General features: G+C 31.5%; 1 protein-coding gene across 1 annotated transcript; it reads right to left on the reverse strand.

Moving 5' to 3' along the window:
- Window positions 1–1,613: 1,613 nt before the first annotated feature.
- On the reverse strand, window positions 1,614–2,310 carry LOC149890880 (uncharacterized). The gene is made up of 2 exons (XM_090081986.1): window positions 2,262–2,310; window positions 1,614–2,164 (listed from the first exon to the last, which is right to left on the reverse strand). The coding sequence occupies exons 1-2, from the start codon at window positions 2,308–2,310 to the stop codon at window positions 1,614–1,616; spliced, it is 600 nt and encodes a 199-aa protein (XP_089938112.1).
- Between the last annotated feature and the right edge of the window lie 12,404 nt (window positions 2,311–14,714).

The following is a 14,714-nucleotide window of genomic DNA, read 5'->3' on the forward strand; positions in this document are numbered from 1 at the left end:
ATTAGTTAGCTCAAAAATATCGCTTTAATTTACAACATTAAAAGCTTTAAACTTAAGCCAATAATGTTGATAACTTATTTCTATTATGAACTACGGTTTACAACAATTAGTTATTTAAAAAGTTCATAATTTAATTTTATCGTAAAAAAAAAAATTATGAACTACAGTCTACGATTATTAGTTATTTAAAAGTTTTACATAATTTACTTCTTATTGTAAAATACTATAAAACTAGCAAGTAGTGTTACTAAAACATTCTTTACAAAAAATTTTATTTGTATAAAACTTTGTTTGAATTTTATTTAGGGATGGCAATCCCGGGATCTCGTGTAAATTTTTAATCCCGTCATCCTGGGATTTTTCACAAATATTTCCCGGGATTTCGGGAATGTAATAAAAAATGTAAAGATAAATAGGGATTAAGCTATTAACTTATTTTTTAGATCATAAAGTGTCTAGTAAATATAGTCTTTGGTAAAATACTTGTTAAATTATTTTTTTCTGTTTATTCTCTTTGCAATCTTTTAATTTAGTTTCGAATTTTCGGCTTCATATTAATTCCAAATCGTCGCATGAGAGTTAGAGAGTTCTATCTACTTTTTTAATATTATAAGAATTTATTAATAAAAGCTTAAATTAACAATTAATAATAAAAACATAAAATTTGAAAATTTTATAAATAATATTATCTGTTTAATCATGAAACATAAATAACAAAAAAGAAGTATAGAAAATTGAAAGTTAAATTCTCACGTCTGCAAAAAAAATTGGATAGAATTCTTATGCGACGAAATATATGCGTGATTTTTCAACTACGGTTTAATGAAGTTTTCAAAATACAGAAGGTTTATTAAACAAATAAATTTTTTTTTTTACAGTTATTCAAAGTGATTATCGTTTTCACAGTAACAAATTCAGTTAGAATTATAGATCTGATAAAGAAACGTGAGCTGAAATAATTTAAGAACTTTAAAAAAAAATTAGAACTTAAGCAAATATCATGACGAACTACGCTGAATTCAATAGCACAAATCTGATATGGAGATATGAGGAACAGATGAAACACCATGTGCAAAGTTACTGCATGCAAAAAAACATTGAAAATGGTAGGTAGTTCAACAAAAGGTCTACATTCCCATTTACTGTCTAAACATAAACTTAAAGTAACAATGCAGTCGCAAGCACCAAGTTTATCCATGAAAGCTTTAAGTTCGAAAGATCATGTACATGAGTTTGAAAACTATTGGAATTTAGGTGTGATTCGCATTTTTAGGGTCTATGCCAGCAGAAAAGTGCGTTTTACTTCTAAATAAAGACTCCACTATTTTAAAACAAACCTTGAGGATTATATGATTAGTATTCAGACTGATGGTGCAAGCGCCCTTTTCAATAACAATCATAAAGTTTTAAGTGCCCTTTTCAATAATAATCATAAAGTTAATTTATTTTGCAATATTATTTTTTACATTTTTGAGCCAAGTTCAATCTAATAGTGATGTGGTTTTTGGGGTGCATTTAGAAAATAAACTTAAAAGTCAAAAACCACAACAAAAACAATGTTTAATAATAACTTGAATAATGTTTAATAATAACCAGTACATACACATATCTCTTTACATTTGATAGAGATTTTCTTTACTTCTTCTTTTTTTTTCTGCATTTTGCAATTGTGTTTGAACTTTTAGTTCTTTCTTCTCATTAATGCTTGCAACTAAACTTAAATTGTCTTTAGCTTTCATTAACCCATGAACTTTAGTTATTCGTATTGAACTAGTACATAGATTTGGTTTTACTTTTCTAATAGTCATAAATCCTAGTATCTCCTCAAGTTGGATGCTCTTCTCGTGCAGCTCGATAATCAAAGATTGAGCACTTTCAAACTTTTCTTTCCAATACAATGCTGACCCTCTTCTTCTATCAGGAGAGACAATAAATGATGAATCAGGGAAAATCAATGTTGATTGCATGGATGAAACTGATGCCTCTTCAGGAGTCTTTATGCAATTATATGCTCTATCAAACTTGTCCTGCTGCATGAATTTAATGCTCAAGGCTTCATTGGTTACACCAACTCGCTTTGCAGCTTTTAGGAGAGTGGGTTTTGTTGCCCATTTATCCCATATATTTGCTAGAATAAGCATGAATGCTTCTTGCACAATATCCTCTTACATTGTTATCTTTGCAACATGCTACAGCTTCTGCCAACTGTTTATTTTTTGCATTTGTATGCTTTCTTGCAACAAATGCTTCTGATTTACTACTTGTATTTATTGACCTTGCTCCAAAACGTAAAGTAAACTTTGTTGTCATTTTAAAAATATTTTCATTTTTTATTTCTGTATAGCAAATAAAATATGTATATGTATATATAAGTTACTTTGACAGTAATTTAAAGCAAATACAAGTAAATCTAATAAAACTGCTATGTGGTATAGTTATATAATTTTATCAACTCAGAATATAATGTAACTACCGCAAAACAAATCCTGAAGCTTAAACTTGTTTGGAAAAAGTTTTATTTGCATTTTTGTTGATGTGGTTTTTGAGGTGCACATTGAAAAAACAATGACTTTTTGACATGGTAAAAAATAGAAACTAATTTTTAAAAATTTCCAGCAGCCCTCTGGAAGAGTTATTTATAGCAATAGTTATGAAAAATATTAAGAAAATTTGTAAATAAATTGTTCATAAGAAAATACGAGTATGACATCATTCATACGGTTTTTGCAGCGCATATACCTGTATATCAGTTCTTTACAAAAAAGACGACAGAAGTTGATAAAAGTTTAGATGACGAGAACACTGTTTTTGAAAATTTAGGTAACAGCGATGATGAAGACAAAGATTATGATTGCAATAGTGAAAATGTTTATGAAGAGGAAGATTAATTTCGAGATTCGAATGATTCATTGTTAATTAATGAAACATTTGAGGTTACAATTAAACACCAAATTATTGGACCTGTTATAACAAAAGTCAGGAAAGTTGTAAAAATATTTAAAAGGTCCCCAACAAAAAGTAAAAATTATTTACAAAAGTACGTAAAAATTGAGTTTGGAAAGGTCATCTATTTAATCATGGATTGCAAAACCCAATCTGGCTATTTATAAGACTTTGATGCAGTAGTAGCTGAATGGGAAATATTATGTCATCAATGTTCAAGTTTAGCAACAATAATGGAATTAATTGAGAAATCTCACGAGTTGAAGAATTTATTACCTTGGGCAAGTCAGTTATGTCGCCTAGCTTTAACTGCTCCTATATCTACAACATCAAATAAACGTACGTTTAGTAAATTAAAGTTGGTTAAAAATAGTTTGCGTTCTAATATGACTACTGAAAGATTAAGTTCACTAATGATGTTAAGTTGTGAAAAAGATATTACTGACAAAATTCATATTGATTGTGTTGTTAAGAAATGGTTTTCCGCTAAGCATAGAAGAATGAAAGTTTGAAAAAATCAAAGTCCAGATCTTTAATTTTTTATATTATTATATGAATTTTATAATGTAATTTTAATTTTCTTTCGAAAAGTCTTTTAAATATTATTAGGTACCATAATAATATTTAAATAACTGGTAAACTAAATTTAGCCTGGTAAGTTAACTTTTTTTTGAAAACTAAATTTTTTGCACTTAACCCAAAACGGTTAGTCGACGAGTGTACGTTTTGCTGCGAAATTCAAATTTTAAAATATTATATATAGAAACATTCGCAAGTGAGATTTTATCCGCCTATTGTCTTAATTAACCATGAGCGAGACTAGGCTTTTTCAAACCGAGACGAGACCGAGACGAGAAGTTAGTACTTCTCGTGAGACCGAGAACGAGACGAGACGAGAAATTTAACAATTTTTGAAAACAAATTTATTAAAATCAAAGTAAAAAAAAAATGTAAACATGGGTTTTGACAAATAGACACAAATGACATTTGTCAAATGTAAACAACTTTTTCAAATATTAATTCAGAATTTTTTTGCCAAACTTTTCCAACAAGACAATGTTTTCTCTGATTAAGATGATTTGTTCTACTTTTTCTGGGTGTAAGTTGTGTCTGGATGATCGGATGACATTCAATATGAACAATATGTGTCAAGTTCAATTCCACTGGTAAACTAATGAAATTAAGTCCAAATAAACTCCAAATAAACAAAGAAATTCCAAAATTCCAAAAAAAACTCCAAATAAACAAAGAAATTATAATTGAAAGAGCGCACAGAACAGGGTCAATTAAGTCAGGAAAAGAGCGATCAATTGTTTTAAAACTTTTAAATTTCAACGATAAAAAGTTAATTCTGCAAAACTCAAAAAAACTACGCGGAACAGGTGTATTTGTTAACGAAGACTTTGCAAAGAAAACAATAGAAAAGCGTAAAAAAACTCTGGGATAAATTGATTAAATTGAGAAAAGAAGGTAAATACGCAATTCTCAAGTTCGATTCTATTTTTTGTAGAGATCATAAAAAGTAATTTTTTTTTTTTAACATACAGTGCTAAGAAAGTTCTTCTAATTTATAACACAATCAAAATGCCTGAAACAAATGATTTTAAATCGTTTAGTTGTAATTTTTCAGAAATAAGACACTTCGCATCTGATGAAAAATTTGATCCAGATATTAATTATTTCAATGACATTATTACGGATTGTTCTTATTACTATCCTCAAAACAAATTAATTTATTAAAATCACGGAGTCAAAATATTAATTAATTAAAAATACAAATTATTAAGCATTTTGTAAATTATAATAATTTTTAATTTGGAAAATAATATAATATTTAAGTCTCGTTCTACTTCTCGCGAGAATTTTCTATTTCTCGTTTCTCACGAGAAGTCCCATTTCTCACGAGAAACGAGAACGAGACGAGATCTCTCTCATGGTTAGTCTTAATGTATCGTTCCAAAAAAATGTGCTTATGAATAATGGATACAGAGAAAAAACAAATTCTCAAAATGTCACGTGAAGGATTTTTGAGTCGGTATTTTTAACATATTTCACCCCCCCCCCCTCCTCGTATTTTTCCTAGAATCAGCAGGAGTGAATAGTGATATTAGGGAGCGAATACCTGACCCGAATACCCGCGGGTACCCGTAGACGGGTAATTTTAATAACTTCAGTTACCCGATATCCAAGCCTTCGGGTCGGGTATTACCCGATTTAAACTACCCGAATATTACCCGTAGAAGTACCCGATCATCGAGTAATTTTATTACCCGATTTCTTTACCCGAAAGTCGGGTAATAAAATTACCCGTAGAAGTACCCGAAAATCGGGTAATAAAAATTACCCGATAATTCGGGTAATAAAACTACCCGAAATCAAGTAAAAAAATTACCCGATCCTTGAACCGAAATTTTCGCGCGATCGGGTATTTTCGTTAATTTTTTTTTTGTTGTTGTTGTTTTTTTTACTGTGTTTTTTTAAATTTAATTTTATTTCAATTCTTTTAATATCATATTTATTTCTATTTATTAGTTCCACCCAGTCCGTGTAGGTATTAATTTTAACTAATTAAAAGTTAATACTTACATGAAGTGGGTGGAACTAATACTCCATGTAAGTATTAATTCCACCTACTCCATGTAAGTAATAATTTTTAATTAGCTAAAAATTGATACTTATATGGAATAGGTAGAATTAATACTCAATTCTTCACAGCTTTTTTTTAAACATTTTGCTACCACTTCTTAAATATAAAAGTAAAAATTTCTTTTTTTTAATTTGTTTACTTTTTTTATTTAATACGCTACCCACTTTTGTTACGCGGTCACCGGAACTACCCGTATTTCTGAACTACGCACAAGTCGGGTAATAAAATCGGATATCTCGTACTTTTTTTCAAAACAAAATATATAAAATAGTTTTATTTATTTTTTTAAATTTTTTTATGACTACTTTAAGGTCTTCTTTTTATTAATTTAATTATGACTATTTTAAACCCTTTCTATAAAGTTATATATATATATATATATATATATATATATATATATATATATATATATATATATATATATATATATATATATATATATATATATAATTTTATAGGAAAGATTTAAAATAGTCATAATTTAATAAATTTTTTGCTGTTTGAATGCACGTCCAGTTGTTTGTTGCAATTATGTATGTATGTATGTATGTATGTATGTATGTATGTATGTATGTATGTATGTATGTATGTATGTATGTATGTATGTATGTATGTATGTATGTATGTATGTATGTATGTATGTATGTATGTATGTATGTATGTATGTATGTATGTATGTATGTATGTATGTATGTATGTATGTATGTATGTATGTATGTATGTATGTATGTATGTATGTATGTATGTATGTATGTATGTATGTATGTATGTATGTAAATTTTATTTTCATATTTCCATTTATTTTATGCCTATTTTCAGCCATAATGTATAAATATGATTTTATATTTTTAAAAACAGGATACACTTTTTTTTTTGTGCAAATAAAAAAATTAAAAAAAACATATACACCTCATGTTTAGTCACTAATGAATGGTTTTCTATGTGAATATCAGTAATTGTGATAATCATTGAATAGAAATATTTAATTAAAGGGCATTTTTTTCAAAAAAGAGCCGGTTTTGATCCAGCCACTGCACATTTTAATAAAATTTTAATTGTTTTGTGATTAATTTCGTTGGAACCCATGGTTATTTAAAGTCCACCGCGATTTCACACGCTTTTTAGTATATTTACGCCATCTATGGACAATTTTAGAAAACTCTCTCCCCCCTTTTTTTAGCAGGATAGCCCGCTAATGTTTTTTAAAAAGTTAAATATATTTCGAAATAATTTTTGCCATGCATTAAATTTCTATTAAAATGCAATAACGTAACTAATTATTAGTGGTCATAAAAATTGAAGAAATACCTGCATCACATGTCATATAAGTTTAGCTACCTGGGTTTTATAGTAGAAGCAACAAAACACGGAAAAAATTTTTAATGAGAAATTTATAATGGTTCTTGCAATATGGTGTTATTAAATAAATTTATGGTGTACATAAAATTTCTGAAGGACATGTATAGGCCACAAATACATGTGTGAACAACATTTAAAAGATTAAATTTACTTATGTAATAATTAGCAAGACAAGAATTATATAGCTTTCTTTTTTTTATATGCACCTTAAAAAACACATTAAAAAGGCAAGTCAATGTCATAATAAGAAATTCTTTACAATAAAATAGTTTCAAGTTCACAAAATTTAAATTACTAAATCCTAACATCAGCATCATCAACATCAGATGATCCATCTTCACCACAGCACAGCTCATTATTTTCTTCTGATTCACTGTCCTGATCAGAGTCAATGCCATCTATTTCCTCATTAGGTATGATTTTATTGTAAAACTCAAGATTTTGATCTTGTCTCCAATCAACACCATAATGAGAGTTCAATAACTTTTCTACATCCTTTATTTTCTTCGGGTTAATTTTAATTTGTGAATGAATGATTGGTAAACTAATTGAATTAAAATTTTTACCTTTCTTGGTCAATGACTTAAAAGCATTAACTTCTACTGTATAAAAAGGTTCACCTCTCACCTCAATAATTCTTGGTCTTTTTAACACAATGATTCTTTTACAACTAGCTATTTTGAAATGCCAAGAAACATTATTTCTTAGAACTGTTTTCAAATAACTTTTCCAATCAAAAATTTCATAATCTTCTCCTAAGTGGAAAACTGCAGAATGTTTTTCAATGACCTCCACATACTCTTTCGGTCTAACAATGATCTCCTTCTTATTGATGACCTTTTCAATGGTGCCAAACACCCTATCTGGTGGGATAAAGGAGTGACCTGTCACTGGGAAATCCAGTTCCACTGTTTGAATATGAGGATGAGCTTTATTGTGGAGCCAATAACTGATCATACCAATCATTACTGTATTCTTATTTTGCCCAGGGCATCCATCACAGTACAATCTGACTCTTTTTATGTTGCTAGACATGCTTAAATTATTCAGAGAAAAATAAAGAGCAGATGCAATTTCATTTGATCCCTTAGATTGCTCCCCCTCTATCCAATAGTGAGAATCAATATTTTCTTTGTTAAGTGTATTATGAGAGCTCCCTTTTACAATTGTAAAGTTATAAAAGTTGAGCTGCCTCCTATAATATGCAGCTTGACTACTACAATATGCGGATTCTGGCTCATTGATACTTTTCCATACTTAAGGAATTCAAGATGGTGTTGTGTTTTTAAAATGTAAAAATGTTATTAGATTTCCATCTCATTGTTAATATCATGCCGGAACCTGCAAAGAAGTATAAAACTGTATCTTTTTCGTAATTTATTCTAGACCAAAGAGTTTATCATAATCCATAAATGTAAAGCACGGTTTTAGTTTGTAGTGTCCAATGGCTAGGGTATGAATTCCGTCTTGTAAGATGTGTCTTTTGTCGTCGTTAGCGCTGAGAGCGACTTTGTTGATTTCTTCCAGAGACTGGAATTACCGAAAAACGGTTCCTTCGGTAAATTTCGGTTCCTAATTTGATAAGGAACCGATAACTTCGATTCTTTTCGATTCCTTATTTTAGGCAAGATTCGAAATTTCGGTAAATTTCGATTCCTTATTTTAGGCAAGATTCGAAATTTCGGTAAATTTCGATTCCTTATTTTAGGCAAGATTCGAAATTTCGGTAAATTTCGATTCCTTATTTTAAGAAAGAATCGAAATTACGGTAAATTTCGATTCCGATTCTGATAAAGAACCGATAACTTCGGTTCTTTTCGATTCCTAGCGGGAATTTGGAATTGCTAAGAACCGCTAAGAACCGAAATTGGAATTTTGGTTCCAATTTCGGTTCTTAGCGGGAAATATCGCAAAAAATCAAAAATGCTACAAAGAATCGAAATTGTTACTAAGAATTGAAAAACTTGAATTTTTTTAATTTTTATTTTCAAAAATACAGTTGAAATACAGTTGAAAAATACAGTTATTCTAAATCACTATCAGTGAGATCAGTGACACTGTCCTTGCTGCCCTTGCGACTACTACTAGCACTGCTATAAGCTACGCTAGTAGAACTATCACTAGGTTCAGTATTAAATAAATCTTTAGATGCATCATATATAGGGTTTTTTTTCATTGGTGATTTTTTCATTGGTGATTCAAGTACAAGTTTCCTTTTTTTAGCTCTTTGTAGTAGACTTTGAGACTGTGATTCATTTTAGAGACTGGAATTACCGAAAAACGGTTCCTTCGGTAAATTTCGGTTCCTAATTTGATAAGGAACCGATAACTTCGGTTCTTTTCGATTCCTTATTTTAGGCAAGATTCGAAATTTCGGTAAATTTCGATTCCGATTCTGATAAAGAACCGAAACCTTCGATTCCTTTCGATTCCCCGAAAAATACCGAAGAACCGAAGAACCGAAAAACCGTTTTTCGGGAACTTCAGACCTTAATTTCTTCGGTGTAAATGTTATGTTCATGTGATCGGAAGACGTTCATGGTTGCAAGCTTTTCCATCTTATTCATTAAGCAGTCTTTATAATCTTGATGAGTGATGTGTTTATCAACAACTTTCTTTTTAACCCCTTTACATTTTTTGTGTTCATCTTTAGCGATCTTGTAAGAGTAGAGTTTGGGTCGAAGTCCAACAAACTCTTTAATTTGTTTACCAGCAGCTTCATCCTTGAACTTGCCTATAACCTTTTTATTTTTAAACCCAATATCAAATCCAAAGTTTTGAACAGCAGGATGATCTTTCGCGAATTCGCTCGTGTCAAATTTAGCTTCAATATCGTTGGCAATGTCTTGATAAAAATCATCCGTTTCGATTTCGTAAAAGAGTGAGTCAGTATCGGTCATGAGTAATTTCGCGCGATCTCCGTATTTAGGTTTCATGTAGTCATAATGATGCTCAAACATGAGAATTTTGCTTATGTCTAGAACACACAGCCCCAAGTAAACAGGCTTGTTGTAAAAGAGTTTTATTCTTTTCATGTGAACCGCAGCAAGGTTTTCATCAAAAATGGTACTTGTATCATAATTAGGTTTTCTTGACAATTTTAGAACTTCTTTTCTTGTGGTGACAAGTTTAATATCAACATGCTTTCGAATATTCTCCATGGTTTTTCCAAAGACAGAGTTGTTCATAAGCTTGAAGAATTCTTTTTCAAACTCGTTTTTAGCTTTTGCTCTTAATGCGGTGTTGAGATCGATGTATTGTTTCATAAAAGGTTCTTCTTCAAAGGTGATGCCACGATGAATTTTGGTAACGATCAATCCAAGTCGTTCATATAGTTTTAGGTTTTCATTGTGAATAGTATATTTTTCCTTGTTGTTTAAATTAGGAACGAGCTTGTCTACTTTTCCAATAGTCATTCTTTCAGGAGCTAAAGGATAGTCGTTGTATAAATCGTGAAGCTCTTCAGGATAGGTTAAATCAACTTCGAGAATACAAGGCATGGATTTCCAATTTAAAAGTTCATCCTCAGCCATCCATCTGAATCCTCTAACAGGAAGAGGCTTACACATAGCCCATCCATATAAATTATTAGCGTCTAAGTACTGAATGAATTTCGAAGGTTGTGAAGGATCATAATCACTCATGTATTTGTTATTGGCAGTTCCATGTCGTTTGCTGATCATGCAAATTCCACCGCGTATCCCTCTTTGAACCATGAGAAGCATATCAATATCAGACAGAAGCTCTAACTGAATTCCAGTTAGTTTCAACATGGCATCCCAAGCCAAACCAGGAGAGGTGTAATACCAAGCAGGGTCAAGCTTGTAATAGTTACGACACACGTCTCTGAAATTTTCAAAGATATCGGCAAGTATCAAGACGTCAGACATGTTGTACAGCTCGTGATAGTTTTTAAACGTTTCACATTCAAATACATTCCAAACGTTTTTTGCATGCGCATAGTCTTCACAGCTTATTTCCTCATCATTCAGTTTGGAATAGAATGCTTCAATAGGAGGTATTTGCGTTTCGGAGAACTTTTCAATCGAGTTCACCCATTCGTAAGGGTAAACGCCTTTTTTTCTTAATAAATCAAACTTTTCTCCAGAGTAATATTGAGCAACGTTTTTGCATTGGTCGTTGTTTAGATTTATAGCTAGATCTTCTAACTTGAAACCCATGAACCTGTAGCTGTCAATAAACCTTAGCTCTTTCCATATTTCCTGAAGTTTACCCTTCTTATTAATAAATTCTCTCACTTTGATTTGTTTAGAGAAGCTGATATATTTTTCTTCATTGTTGGGTATGCAATTGAGCTTTCCACCTAATTTCTTGATGAACAAATGGCTGTCATAGCCAGACAAATTATGTAAAATGATAGGTATGAATTTTGGAAGTTTATAATCTAAGTTGCATTTGTTATGAGCAGCTCCTCGATACTTTCCAGTCAAATAACAGTGGTCTAAGACTTTATCACCGTTAAGGTCTTTTTCGCAAATATGACATAGAGTTGCAACCTTAAAATTCTTTTCATCCTCATCAGTCATGACTTTCTTTTTTATTAAATCAATCTTGTCGAAAATCTTTATAAGATCTGATTCAAGCATGGTTATAAACTTTTGAGCTACGTCATCGTCATCGCTTTCAGCTGTGTACATGACTGGTTTTCCTTTGTAAAGGCTATCGTCGAAGCATTTGATGTAATAGCAGAAGGAGCTTGGAACGTGCTTTTGGTATTTTTTAGTATGAGACTCACCATGTTGCTTAATGTCATCGAAGGGTTGGATAAAACTTTCAAAGTCTGCATATACAACGTATGGAACTTTCATACCCTTTTGATAGTTTTTAAACTGAACGGTCGTCCCTTCTTTAGGAAGTTCAATTCTTACTGAGGTGTTATCATAACAATAAGGTTGATGATGTTGAAGCTTTTCTTCCTGGTCATAGCCTTGCAAGCAATTTCTGCAATAATGTTGTTTTCTTTTACCTTTTGATGTTTGTGTAGACAATAACCGACTCAAACTTTTAATCACGCAATAATGGTCAGTGTCTTCGTTTGAAATAAACAACAAATCAACACAGTTATTTCGATCAGCAAATTCAGATACTCGCAAAGGGTAAGGTTTTTTATTTTCATACCCAAAGACGTTAATGCTAATAGTTGGATTATTCTTTTCAAACTTGTTGATTTTATTAAGCTTGACGGGAAATTTTATTCCATCCCAATTCAGCTCTTCTGATTTTTTAATCAAGTCTTCATCGATTCTTTCGTTGTTTTTATTTTTCAGATTCAACGCTCGAGCGACTGACCATTTAAAGCATTGATCGTCCTCGTTTTCCATGTTGATGATCGCCTTTTTGTCTTTCAGCTCTTTAGACAGCTCCATGTAGGAAGCACCGCTGAGAGGTTCATAATCAGTAAAGTTAATATCCATTCTTAAAATCTTAGATATAGTGCAATTAGATCCTAAAGCATTGTATTTAACACTACTTTCCAAGACTTTCTCTTCCATTTCGCTCATTAACTCTCTTACATTTGTAGCTGCTAGAATAATCTCTGATCTTGATGAAAAGCTTGCTTCCCGAGTCACTTCTTCACCAGTCATGATGCTTACAGATTTCATTTTACACGTTAAAATAATTCTTACTCTGGTGTTTCTTTCCCCTTCCATGGTTTGAATGCTAGACTCTCTTACCAAATTAAAAAAGGATGCAATGTCTTGGTATCGAGAAGAAGGTGTGTAAGAAAATTGTCTCACAGAACTCTCTGCCGAATGTTCAGTCATTTTAAACTTTACTATAATTGGCTTTGGCACAGGCTGTACTATAATTGGCACGGGTTGTTTATACTCTGTTCTTAATACAAGTGATTTGATAGACTTTATTTTTTTATCGATTTGTTCTACTGATTTGCTTACCTGATTCTTGACTACTTCAGGAACGTAGGGTTCTACCCATTCTTTAATATCATTAAACTTAGTTTTAACATAGGATGCCACACTTTTTGTAGCTGCCGTCAGACTTGAAAATAAAGGTCTTGGTGCTGGAACCGGTCTAGGTGTAATAACGTTTGTTGAATCTATAACCGGTGTGTTAAGAATAGAGGGTTCATCTCCAGTCACCCGATTTTGCAAGAGAGTAGAAGGTTCGAATGAAATCAAGTCGTCAGACCTTGGTCTTGGAACAGGCACAGGTCTAGGTGCTGGAACCGGTCTTGGGACAGGCACAGGCCTTTCAGAACCAACAGCAAGCCTTACTTTTGTCGGTTTTATTGAAACTTTTACCGGCTTTACAGAAACTTTTACAGTTGGTCGAACAAACCTCACCACGGTAGGTCTTACATTAACAGACAACGGTCTTGCCTCAGTCGTTCGTCTACGAAAAGCAGCAGGAGCAGAGACAACTCTAGGAGGCTGTAAAGCCATTATAAGTTCTCCCTTTCTCATTTTAGAGTACCCTTTTATTTTTTGCCCTTTAGCAATTTCTTTTAATTCTTTCACAGTTTTACTTTCCATTTTTATTACGGAAAGATTTTTCTTTATGTCACTTTCAATTTTTCGCTCTTTGGCGGTAGTTTTTGCTTTTTGCTTTTTAGCATCAGTTTTATCACCCATTTTATTAAGGGAAATAAAATTTTTTTCGATGCATTCAAGTTTCCGCTCTTTAGCAATTAATTCTGGTTTTGAAGAATAGATACTCATTTTTATTATACTAAGATTTTCTTTAAGTCAATTCAATTTTTTTTAAATCTTGGCACATTTTCAGCATACTTTCTTCTTCGAAAAGTTTTTACCGTTTTTTAATTCTTTTCGCGGGAGAATTAAAAATTTATGAAACAAGATAATTGGCAAAAATTTCGCTTATTGAGTCGTATACATGTGCTTGACCCATTTCATCAAATCTAATCGTATACTTTCTTCCCCACTCGTCATGTGCAGTAAATTCGTATCCAGCCACATGAATTTCTTTTTCTTCATCAAACAGATGCGCACGACCCATGGTATCAAATTCAATCACATACTTCCTCTCCATCTTTTTATTTATGCCAAGAATTTTATTTAAGTCAATTTTTTAACATGTTAAAAGTTAAAAAATCAATTTTGCTGCTTTTTACGTTTTTCAAGCTTTTCAGAATTTAAAAATTCAATCTTGATTCCATTATCCACCTTTCCATCTCGACGCTCTAAATATCTCCATCCACGTCCAGTCCCTGCCATCGCTTTGTAAAGAGACTTGTATTCAGTCACCTCACCCGTTTCAATGTTGGTTATTCTCACAGTGATGGGTTTTTTCTTAACTAAACTAAGCCATTCCCATTTTGGATCAACAGGTTTTTTTTCTTTTGGAGGAGGCTTTACTTTTTTTTCTTTTGCTCTTTCTAAAATCTCATCTTTACTGATCAAATTATTTTCAACCGCAAGCATCATCAACGTTATTAAATCATCTGCTGTTTTACTAACGCCGTTTTCATTCAACAAATTTTTCAAATACGATGTTGTATATCTCATTTTTATTATACCAAGATTTTTTTTTAAGTCAATTCAATTTTTCCTGAAAAGACATCTTAATAAACTTAATAAACAGCAGTCATGTTGGTTCCGTCTGAAACAAATTTAAGCAGTTTGTCAGAGATCACCACTGCAAAAATAACGGTATTTGCAATAGTTGAAGTTCGAAATTTAAGGTTTACCACTAATTCAGCTGTTTCCGACGCCACTCTTTCTTTTTGCTTGCTGATATCCACAAAGAACAACGGATATAGTTT

The sequence above is a fragment of the Hydra viridissima genome, unplaced genomic scaffold (genome assembly GCF_058129835.1).
Source record: "Hydra viridissima isolate aposymbiotic clone 2 unplaced genomic scaffold, HvirCarnegie_v1 scaffold_3, whole genome shotgun sequence".
NCBI classification, from domain to species: domain Eukaryota; kingdom Metazoa; phylum Cnidaria; class Hydrozoa; order Anthoathecata; family Hydridae; genus Hydra; species Hydra viridissima.